This window comes from Equus asinus, chromosome X (assembly GCF_041296235.1).
Source record: "Equus asinus isolate D_3611 breed Donkey chromosome X, EquAss-T2T_v2, whole genome shotgun sequence".
In the NCBI taxonomy this organism is placed as follows: domain Eukaryota; kingdom Metazoa; phylum Chordata; class Mammalia; order Perissodactyla; family Equidae; genus Equus; species Equus asinus.
The window spans coordinates 101,142,316-101,154,411 of record NC_091820.1 but is presented as its reverse complement, the minus strand read 5'-3'; the positions used below and the strand labels follow the sequence as shown (position 1 = coordinate 101,154,411).

At 47.3% G+C, this 12,096-nt stretch overlaps 1 protein-coding gene across 14 annotated transcripts in view; it reads right to left on the bottom strand.

The window, feature by feature from the left end:
• Window positions 1-12,096, bottom strand: part of FRMPD3 (FERM and PDZ domain containing 3) — a 124,859-nt gene that overhangs the window by 14,793 nt on the left and 97,970 nt on the right. For all 14 annotated transcript variants that reach the window (XM_044763589.2, XM_044763590.2, XM_044763595.2 and 11 more), the window contains 3 exons: window positions 11,632-11,721; window positions 9,736-9,915; window positions 113-257 (listed from right to left, as the gene is read on the bottom strand). In XM_044763589.2, coding sequence (XP_044619524.1) covers window positions 113-257; window positions 9,736-9,915; window positions 11,632-11,721 — 415 coding nt within the window. The remainder of the gene's footprint in view (window positions 1-112; window positions 258-9,735; window positions 9,916-11,631; window positions 11,722-12,096) is intronic.

Below are 12,096 nucleotides of genomic sequence, written 5' to 3'. Positions count from 1 at the left end.
TAAACCAGGTGCTGGCAGAATGGGGTAAGCACTAAGGCAGCAGAGCTCTTCCCTCCATGTCTCCAGGGTCCAAAGGGCCTCCGGCACACTGAAAACCGAGGCTGAGCCCTACCTGCCTTGATCATTGGAGGTGGAAGAGGCTGGCTGGCGGGCCTGGAGAAGACCATCTTCCTGGAATCCAGCAGGAGGCGGCAGTACCCCGCAATCAGGCAGGCAAAGTTGGTGGCTTCGGGCCACTCCATCAACAGCACCAGAGGCTGGGGGAGAGATGGGAAGAAATATGAGGACACAGGAAGGAAGGAGGCAGGTTCAATTCCTGGAGGATGACAGTGAAGAATCGATGACTTGCATAGTTGTGGGAACCATACTTTCTGAACCCAAAATTGAGGCACATGGCCTGCCAAATAATTTCTTCCGATTTGAAAATTTATTTATAGTAAACTCTTACCCAGGTGTCAAAATTAAATCAATCTTTAATTACACAGTTAATGAACCACCTTCACTGAGAAAGACTAAACTTATATAACATCACATGATTGCTGTGTGGCTGTATTTGGGTTTATCAGGGCTTGGCAGATGTACAGGCCAGCTGGGAGAGCTGGAGGGAACCTGGGAGCCAAGGCTAGACTGGGGAACATCCTTGATAGGAAGTTCCCTGAATACACAAACTGTCTCTTGCTCATCTCTATAACCTGCTATGATACCCAGAACAGCTTCCCAGACATGGACACTCCATGCAATCAAGTCCTCACTGGCACCGTTCAGACCTTCACGCTCTCTCCTCTCTCCTCTATTTCCTCATCTTGAGGAAGAGTCCTCAAGATGTTAATTGGTGCTCCTTAAAAGAGTCCCTTGGTCAAATACATGTGTGAAACACTGGGTTAAACAAAGCTATGCAGATAGTTGTACTTATGGGAATTCTCAGATCCTTCAATATATTAACGTGTACTGTGAAACTTCAAGGGCGGGGTTTTAGTATTCCAACTTTTCCAAATTATTTGATCAAAAAATCTATTTTCGTAGAACATCTCATGGTAGTGACATTTTTTTTAACCCACTTTGGGAAATACAAGCAGAGTCTATTGACTTCTGTCCCTGACCCTAAATCAGTCAAACTAATCCTGGGGTTAGCTAGCTGACTGCTTCAGAGGCCTGGCAATGATATACCAAAAAAAAAGATATAATAAAAAAAATCATCACCTGTTCTAGAAAGCTTCCAATATCTGTGTTATAATTTTTAAAGTGTGGCTTGAAAATAAGTTTGGGTCAGATTGAAGTCAGCCATGGGAGCATTCTCCCTGAGATAGGGCAGGGACCTCCAGATAAAGACCACTGATGACAGTGACCACTGATGACACTGGCTGAAGAAGGAGCCATGGGGCCGTGGGTCACCTTGACTTTTGGGGGTTCGAAGACCAGGCATTAAGAGCTAAAAGAATTAAAAAGAGGTAATGAGTCCCTTCTCTGACCAGTGAGGCGGCTACTACAATGGTCTAGGTGAGAGGCGATTAGGGCCTCTACTAGGGTAGTGGCAGTAAAAAGGGACGTCATGAAGACTTGGTGGAACTTGGTTACCAACTAGACTAGCCTTCTTTGGCTGGATCATCACCTTGGGAACAATTCTGAATCCAAACCAGCTCAGCTTTTAGCTAAAGTTGCACCAGTTTTCTTTGCTATCTCCCAGGATCGTGACACATAGCTTCAGCTGAATATTTTGTAGTTCATATAGACCAGAGGTTGGCAAACTTTTTCTGTAAAGGGCTAGATAGTAAATATTTTAGGCCTTGTGGGCCACACAAGCTCTGTTGCAACAACTCGGCCACTGTAGTGTGAAAACAGCCATCAGCCATCGATAATCTGTCAGCTAAACAAATGGGTGTGACGGTGTTCTAAGAAAACTTTATTTACAGAAACAGGCTGTGGGTCAGGTTGGGTTCATGGGTCATAGTTTGCCACCTTATCTAGGAGTGAAGCTTATTTCCAGCTAAATACAATAGTTTGTATTCGTTTTCACACCTTTCAGCTTGTTTCCTTTGCTAACAGTAATCCTCTTCTCCTTTGGAAATTCTTCTCTTGGCTTTTGTTTCCATGAGGTGATACTGTGTTCTGGTTCTGCAGTCTATGATCATCTCCAGCTGTCTCTTTGGTCAGCTCTTCTTGTACAACCTCCCAGCCCAGTCCAGGCCCCAGGCTCAGTCCTCAACTCACCGTTCTTCACCATCAGGGCATCAACTTTCACCTCTGTGCTGGGGATTCAAAAATCACCATCTCCAGTCTATTTCCCTCTAAAACTCTTTACCTATCTCAGAAGTCATACAGTGCTGTGTCTATATCACACAAGCTTGTGCTGGATTGAATCCTATCTTGACTTGTTTAATAGTTATTGTGTATCCAATTACACTGCATGCCAGGGTAATGCATTTGGATTCTGCCCCATAAGCAATGAGTTAATGATGTCTATGGAGCTCATGCGATACTGTAGGGAAGAAAAGGAACTGTCTATACTCCAGTGAGAAACAGACCAGGTATGAGATGTTATCTTTGGGTCATTATTAGGAAGGGTCAGAAGGGATGTTTATACTTTTGGTTAATGGATGCTTCTCAATCACAACAGAATGGTCAACCTTGTGTACAACAAAGTAGAGACAGAAGGGGAAGGGTATGTGGGTGGGGGCAGAGTGAGATACCCCTTTCTGCCTCACTCCCTGCCACCCATGGCAGAAGAATCCACGGAGGTTTGGGTGTGGGTAGCTGCTACCACCATTACTACGAGGGTCCAAGACTCACTAGGCTTACCTCAGGAGCATTCACAGACATCACAGCTATCTTTGTTGCCACTGCTTTATTTCAGGCCCTCAACATCTTCCTCTAAGACCACAATTTCTCGAAGTATGTGTGAATGGTCACAGGTGTGCTGAGATGAGATCCTGAGCCCCTCAGCCTCTGGGTCCTGTTGCCTCTGGCCACAAGCTGCCTCAACTGTGTATTCCAGTGTGCCACACAAATCATGGCATTTTTTGTGATACGGAAAAGGTGGGGACATACTTACCTCAGGACCTTGAATAGCCTCCTGATTGACCTCCTTGCCCCCAGTCTCTACCCACTTCACTCCACTTCACCTCCATATGGTTTCCTGAGGTGTGTTCTAAACCACAACTCTCCCTGACACTTCAAATCTTCAATAGCTCATCACCTAAACCCCAGTGCCTTCCAATGTCACACAAAACCCTTGAGGACCTGGCCCCACGCTATAGCTCCAAGCATATCTCCCACTAACCCTGCCTGTGCCCTCCTCCCATCACTGTCCATCACCTTATGCTCCAGCAATGACACATCATTTATAGTTTGTCAGAGATGTTATGTTCTTTTACCCCTTCATACCTTAACCTATGTTGTTCCCTCTGGCTGAAATGCTCCTGTGCCCTGCTCTGTCCACTCAGCAAGCTGCTACGCATTGTCTAGATGGCTCATGGACAGCATGACCCACTGAGAAATGCAGCTATTCATCCCCAAACAGAGCCAACACAGTTCCTGACTGCACGGAACTTATAATCTAGCAGGAAACAAGATGAACCAAATAATCACACAAATGAATGTGATTGCAAGGTATGATCAGTGCTATGAGGGGAAAGTACAGAGAGCTATCAGAACATAGAATGTCCTGGATCAGCGTGTGGGTGGGTGGGTGTGGATGTGTGCATGTGTGACTAATTTGGTTTCAGAAGCTGGAGAGAGCTTCTTTGAGAAAATGGCAGTGGCTGACAAATAGAACGAGGGACCATTTGACCAAAGTACAGGCTGACTGGCTGGCTGACTGATGGACAGACTGACAGACTAACTGGTTCCAGGGCAGTCTGACTCACTGATGCCCTGGCTGACAAGCTGGCTTCAGGACAGGCAGAATGCCTAACAGCCTGATATACTGACTGGTTAGCTGCCTGGCTGGCTGGGCAGCTGGCTAACGGACAGATCGGAGGCTGAGTGACTAACTGGCTGATTGGCTTAACTGGCTGGCTTCACTTCAGTTTCCCCTCTTATTTCTTACCCCCAATATAGCCCAATGTCGGTAATAAAGCAGCACAAAGGCAAAATCTTGTGCACAGAGAGGGCCAAGTGCATCCCCAGCTGGCTCAGCATAGCATATCAGGAGCCTCTCCTCTGCTTCCCCACACAGCCAACTGGGCCCCAGCACGGGCCAAATGCAGCTTGTAAAAGGAAGGCAGATGCGCTTTTTGCCAGCAGGGGTAAAAACCAAATCAAAGGCAGGCAAGCAAAGAGGGTGACTAGGTTTTCTTAGGAACCTTCAAAAACAACATTTTATTTTAAACAGGATTTTAAGCAAATAGGATGTCTAATGTAATACTTGTCCCTACAGCAAGCACTAGAGCAATAAAGTTCAAACATGAGAATAGGAGAGACATTGGGCCACAAGAGATCCCTTGGGACATTCCTTTGATGGTTTGTTTTACCCCCTTGTGTGCTTCTGTGGTAATGGGGTATGGCAATGGCCCAACGGTATCTCAGTGTCAGACTGCTGTCTCTTGGAGAAAGATACCTGCATACTACCTTACGTTCACTCCACTACGAGCAAGTAAGCTGAGGAGAACTATAACTAAATATGCCCGAGCCATCTTCAAATGCAAAAGAGAAAAGGAGAATGGAGCTGGAGGCATGGCCAGTCATGAGAAGGTACAGCAGGGATTAATCCGACATGCTTCAGCCCCATCTCCTTCCAAGGGTGCTCTGGGAGTCTGAAGGCACCCGGCACTTTGGGAGCCAGCTAGGGAGGGGACTGGCCCTGGGGTAATGTCAGCTCACTCTAGCATCCCTGAAAACAGGAGAAGGATGGGAATGCAGGGGGTCAGAAGGGGAAGGGTACAAGATGATGGTCCTTGAGTCCCAGGGGACTGGTACATTTGGATTCTTGCCTCCACAGCACTGGGAAAGGCTAATCGGGCATAGCCAGCCAATTTGGTGGGCAAGGCAGAATATCACATTGAGGCAGTGGTTCTCAGGCCCGGGGCACATTAGAATTACCCGGGAAGCTTTAAACACCTATATACCCCTGGCCTCACCCCTAGGCATTCTGGTTTAAATGGTCTGAGAGGAAGGGCCCAAGCATCCAGTGGTTTTTAAATCTTCACACATAATTCTAATGTGCAGTCAGAGCTGAGAAGTACTGATTTAAGGAAATAGTCTTAGTTTCACCAGGCCCTTCCAGGATATTCCCAGACCAGAGTGGCATATCTAGGGGGAAATGAGCCAAATCTGGCTTCTAACTTCCATGTTCCTTGTTAAGGAAATTCAGTCTTCAGTGTACCCTATGCAGTGGTGTGCTGGTAAACGGTTAACAACCAGCTCTCTGATTTGTAGTGTTTCCCTGGCGTATATACTCCCGCCATGGCCACTTCCAAGTTATCAGTGTGATATCACTGAAGGCAGCGTGGGGAGAGATGTGCCCATCTGGCTCTTACGCTCCTGTGCAAACTGGTTCCAGCACGACACTGACCCTAAGGATAGACTCTTACTGAGCCCAGGGAAGCCATTCTCCAGCAAGGAGCTTCCCAGACTCTGTCCTCCCAAATCCTTCCCATTATGTACATTTATGGAGAGAGGCACCCCTCAGTAACCACAGATACTGCTGATATAAAGCGCCTCCAGGAAGCTTTTCTTAATCCCCCAGCCAGAATTAATTTTACCCTCTTCTGTACTCCAACATGCTCTTGGTACCCTCCTACGGTACCTCATTCAGTATGCCATGTATTGGTGTACTTCTTTCTCTCCTATAAGACAGGAAGCTTCTTGAGGGAACAAGGAGCCATGTGTTTTCTTTTCGTTCATCTTTTTATCTCCCACCGGGTTTAGCATGCTTTCTAGCAACAGTAGGTTCTTACTAAAAGACTGTTAAATGGAAACCTGGATCTTTTTGCTTCCTCAATCTTCCTCTTTTCCTCCCACCACTATACATCATTGATCCTGCCTCAGCCACTGTATCTGAGAAGGGGCTAAATACCTCCCTGTCCATTTCAAAGGGCAATGACTTCTAACCAGTGATGCACACAGCAGACATCTCTGATTACAGATGCCCCTGATTTTATGTGGCAAAAGTTGCATGTGAGTAGACCATTTATCAACCAAACCCTATCTTTACTATAGTGTAGGAGAGCTTCCTACTTGAAGGAATCTTATGGTGTATTAGTTTCCTGTTGCTTCTGTAACACATTATCATGAACTTAGTGGCTTAAACAATATATATCTATTTTTTTTTTTTTAAGATTGGCTCCTGAGCTAACAACTGTTGCCAATCTTTTTTTTTTTTTGTGCTCCCCGAATCTCCCTAGTACATAGTTGTTTATTTTAGTTGTGGGTCCTTCTAGTTGTGGCATGCGGGACGCCGCTTCAACGTGGCCTGACGAGCCATGTCGAGCGCCCAGGATCCGAACCAGTGAAACCCTGGGCTGCCAAAGCGGAGCACGCGAACTTAACCACTCGGCCACGGGGCCGGCCCCACAATACATATCTATTTTCTTACAGTTCTGGAGGTCAGAAGTCTGACACGAGTCTCACTGGGCTAGAATCAAGTGTCGGCAGGGCTGTGTCCCTCCTGGAGGTTCTAGGGGAAAATGGATTTCCTTGCCTTTTCTAGCTTCTAGAGGCCACCGACATTCCTTGGTTCATGGCCCCTTCCTCCATCTTCAAGGCCAGCAAGGTCAGGCTGAGTCCTTCTCACATCGCATCACATTGACCTTCTCTTCTGCTTCCCTCTTCCTCTTATAAGGACCCTTGTGATTACACTGGGCCCACTTGGATAACCCAGGCTAATCTCCCTAATTTAAGGTCAGCTAATTAGCAATCTTAATTCCATCCACAACCTTAATTTCCTCCTCCCATATAGCACAGCATATTCATGGATTCAGGGGACTAAGGCATGGACATTTTTGGAGGCTATTATTCTGCTTACCTCACACGACAAATCTTTTTACAAAGCAGAAACATTCTAATGTAAAGTGGATAATTCTCCTCTGGTTTTTCATATGCATTTTATCAATTGCCTAAAGTAGGGCATATCTGAACTATCTACCACATTATGGCTGCATCATCTACCTAACCATTCTCTGTTTCCCACTCAGCAAAGTGCAACCTTCTCCTAGCCCTCTCCATTCTCCAAAATGATCTCCCATTTATCCCCTAATGTATTCTCTCACCTCTCCACCCTCCCATGATTTGGACCCTCTGTGTGCTGCACACATAGCATCATTCTTGAGTGCATTCAGGATACAGGCAGCGGGCAATAAGGGTTAGGTATGATAAGACGTGTGCATTGTATGTGCAAGAGAGGAATGTGTGTAGGGATATGCATCCACACTCAGTGATTCTATATGTTTTACATTCACTCTTTTTCATTACCGCTGCGTTCCTCCAGCTCAGGCCCTGCCCTTATCACTTCACCCCCGCACTAGCACCATGATCCACTTCTTGCCTCCCCAGTATCACACTAGCCTTGCTCCCATACATCTGGCACACTGGTCCAAGTCAGCTTTCATTCTCTCACTCCTCTGCTCAAGGGCCTACAGTGGATTTCCACTATTCTATCACATTGCATCCAAAATCCTCGGACTGGCCTTCGAAGCTTTTAACCAGCTTGTTCTGCTCACCCCAATCTCTCCAATCTCTTTTCTCATTATTCTCCTCTCCAGCCAAGCAACTATGCTTATCGACCTGCACATATGGTTTGCTTATTTCTATGCTTGCTCTCTGCCTGTGAACACATCCCACTTCTCTCTGCTAATCCATGCCTATCACTTCAAGATCCAGCTTAAAACACTCTCTTGTGGGAAGCCAGTTCTGGTTAACCCTTTCCTGTTCTTTTGTTCCATGTTCCACATCATACTTATTTACAAAATTTACTTCATATTAACTTTTTTTCATTGCTGTTTCGCTTTTGAAAAAATTGCAGGTCTCATTTGTTGAGTACTTACTATGTGTCAGGCAGTGTGCTAAGACATTTTATGTTCATTTTCTCATTTAATCCTGAACGACAACCTTTTGAGAGAGGCACTCCACTTTGCAGTTGGGGAAATCAGGGTTCAGAGAGATTAAGATACTTTTTAAAGGCCGCACAGTTATGAAGTGGTAAAGCTTGGATTTGAATCTGGTCTGTCTGATTCCAGAGCTCCATACCTGTTCTGATGTTGTGTTATTAATGCAGGTCATGTGTCTTTGTGAGTCTAGTCTCCCCAGTAAGAGTGTAGCCCCTCCAAGGCAGCATTCATGCCCACAACTGAGGCTGGATTGCCACCAGAAATGAGAGTAGTGCTCCTCCCTCAGGCAACACCCACTAACCCCCTGCTTGGCCTAGTTCCTCCCAGAGCTCTGGTCCCAGAGATGAGTGGTTCTCAAACCTGGATGTACTACAGAATCTCTTGGGGAACTGAAAAATAAGTAAATCATGATGCCCAGGCTGCACCCCAACAAATTAAATCACAATCTCTGGGAGCAGGACCCAGGCATCTGTATTTTTAAAATGCTCTCAAGGAAACTCTATTGTGCTGCCAATGTTGAGAAGCAGCTGTAGAACACAGAGGGAGACTCAGTTGGAAAGCTGTTTTTTCTGTTTTAAACCCTTTCTATGTCTCAGGAAGCCACATCTCCCCTGTGTGTCTTGTCTTTCCTGCCCCCTCCCTGTCCATTTGGTTTTTCACCCAACAACATCTGAGGAGGGCAGCAATCATTGGTTGAGGAAATGGCCACAAAGCCAATTAAACATCAGCTCCGGGCAGGTTCCTAAACCAATGGGAATCCTGTGAATCACAGGTGGAAAATTAACATATGAAAGCTTTCTGGGTTTCACAAAGATAAAAATAAGGTAAATAACTTGCTCTTTTAGAAATAGCAAACACTCTACCTCTTAATCTGCTAACAACATCTCCCCCTGGGAAATCCTTTAAGAAAGGAAAGTTGCACCTCCTCTAACAGCTTCCGCCAGCTGGCAGGCAGGCCTGACCCCCACCCACACTGGTCACTGGGTGTTCAAACAGGAGAGCCATGGAGGGGGCGGCTGACCACGGCTACAAGACTGCACAGGCGACAGCTGCTTGCTGGTCTGAAGGAGCTGATCTATGGGAAAGGTTCTAAGGTTCTGGAAGGGTTGGAGTCTGAGAGGTGAAATGGGGACTAGCCCCTGCCTGCTTCTTGTCTTCCCAGGCCCCCTCGGTTCTGTCTACATACTCAGACACCTCCTTTTCCATGATTTCAAGTGTGTGTGTGTGTCTATGGCGGGGCTCCTCAAGTGGTATGCACATATCCCTTCAGCCTCTGGGGCAGCCAGGCAAGGCCCGGGGTGGCCAGAGTCTCTGGGGCTGATCCATTTACCCAGTGTTCACAAGAATGTAATTTTCTGTGTGTGCGGCGACACAGGAAAGATTGGGAAGCGATGGCCTGGGGGTAGCTCCAAGTTCTCCAATTCCCCTGCCCTCTGTTGAAGACCTCTCGTGAGTTGATCTGACACTTCCTAGCCTTTCCTAGCACTGGCTGACCTTAATATGTGATCAAGACAGCATGTCCCACAGGGTTGAGAAGGGAAAGAAAGATGAGCCCAAAGGGGCCCAGGGTCTGAACCACTTCCGAATCACTGAACCTCACTTAACAGGCTCAACCTCTCTTTCTCAAATGTACGTCTTCCTCTGTTCTCAAGGCCTGTCCCGAGGGAGAAAGAGCCCTCAAAGCTGGCCTTACCTTGGCATCCATGATGCTGGTCTCCACCCGGGCCACGCCCTGGTTCTCCCGGAACAGCTGGATCTTGCTGATCTTGCTGAACTCGGACAGCACAGTGGTGAGGTTGGTTTTGAGGTCAATAACATGGCTGATGCCATGACGGGGTCCCACCAGGAGAGTGGTGGCCGACTGCTTCTCATCCTGGTGCCCAAGCATGGCAGGCAGCATTCAAAGAAAGAAGGGCAGGGGAGGTGGGGAAAGGAGGCAGGAGGAGGAAATAGAAAACAGGCAGATTGGACCAGTTCTGCTGGGAGATCTGGAAACATCTGGGGCTCAGAGTCAGGGCGGGAGGACAACCTTGAGAGAAAAATGATCTGGGACACCCTTATTCCTGGGGCAGGGCCCTGGATCATTGCTTTAAATGGAGACCTTAGTCTCAGTAGTAGGTTGAGTGAAGTGGACAGCAGAGGCTGGCTCTAGCAAAATCGTGAACTAGGTGAGGTTTGCTTTGGTGCTTTTGCAGCATCCTCTTCCTACCAAGCCCTGGGGATTTTCCATTTGTTGCCGCAGGCCTCACAAGGCCCCCACCCAGGGCTGTGCCTAAACAGTGGCATCCTGTGTTTGATCTTTACCAGCTCCCCCCTCCCACAACAGCCACTCAAACTTGCACTTCTCATTGGTGCCAAAAGCTCAACTGACAAAGTAACTCTGCCTAAGGTGTTAAGGGCTGACTGGGTACTTAATGTGGGGGAGGGGTCTCCCTTCCTAAGAAGGTATTTGTCCTTCAGTAGGCACCAAAGCAATCTGAACCTAAAGGAATGGCCTATAAGAATTTCAGCAGTGGTGGGGACTTTTCTGGGGGTGGAGGAAGAGGGTAGCGGGCCTTTGGTGATCCTCAAATCTCAGCATATAAATAGTTACATTTGCGCATGATGGACTGGATTCCCTCAAGTGGTCCTGACAGGCTCCTTGGCGCCATGAAGCCTGAGCCCTATGCTGGCCCATTCACTGTATTAGCATCACCCTAAGGAGCCTCTTCCATCTGCTATAGACGGTTTCTTTGATAAGCGGCTTTCTATCAGTGTACCCCACGAGCATGACAGCGTGTTCCCCAGAGCATGAGAAGCACCTGGATCCAATTAGCGTGATGATTTGAATTTCTTTTCACCACAGCTCACTAGGGTAAACTAGTAGAAGGCAAAGTCTTTAGGGGGGCCAGCTGTGCCCCGCCTGCCTGAGAGGAGGGGTTCTTCAGTGGAGGCCCTGGACAGGCAGGAGGAAGTATGTGGACTCAGGAAGCCTGGGGTGGGGGCTCTGGGGGTGTGGGGAAGAGCAATGAAATAGAGCAGGGGTTGGCAAACTCTGGCCCCTCACCAGTTTTTGTACAGCCCATGAACTAAGAATGGTTTTTAGATTTTTAAAAGGTTGGAAAAAATTCAAAAGAACCATGTTTTGTGAGATGTGAAAATCACATGAAATTCAAATTTCAGTGTCCATAAATAAAGAGATATTGGAACACAGCCACGCTTATTTGTTTATGCATTGTCTACGCCTGCTTTCGCGCTACAATGGCAGGGCTGAGTAGTTGCGACAGAGACCCACATGGACTGCCTGCAAAGAATAAAATACTACTATCTGGCCCTTTATGTGAAAAGTTTGCTGACCTCTGAAATTGAGGAAAGAGGACACAAAAGGGTCATGCAGGGATACTAAAAATAAATATTGGCTCCTACTTTACCATTTTGCCAGAGGCAGGACCAGAGCACCAGGGGAGGCGAGAGGGAGAAGCAGGAAGAGGAGGAAAGACCTTTAGAAATACTCGCTGATGGAGAATGCTACCCTAAAGTTCTAATGGAGACCCTCCTACCCCCAACCCAAGGACAAAGGGCTCCCACCCCCACCATTGCCCTCACTGACCAGGCCCACAGTGTTGAACAAAACGCCTGTGAAGGTCGGAAGTTCATTCAAAATTCGAAGATACTGGAGCTTTGCCTGAATTGCAGAGCCCTGTGGAAACAACCCACCCCGAAATATGAGACCCCTGAGTTGCACAGGAAAAGCAAACTCATGTTCTCAGGAAGGAGTGTCGACACCTTAAGATAGGCACTAGTCAGACTATTCAGCAAGCCGCACTGTGGCAGTGTGAGGAGACCCTTGGAAAAACAGCAAGAAGGTTCCAGTTTGGATAGCTCTTGCCTATAGCATCTCAGATCCCTTTCTAAACTTCTCCTGCCTCCTGATTTTCCTTCCTTAAGAAGTCAGCTTACTCATTTTGTTTTTGGGTTAATTCCAAGAGCTTTCCCTGACTCTGATACCCCACCTCATCTATACCTCTCTTGAGATCCCCAGTAGCCACGGAGGTACGGTCCATCCCCAGCCGGG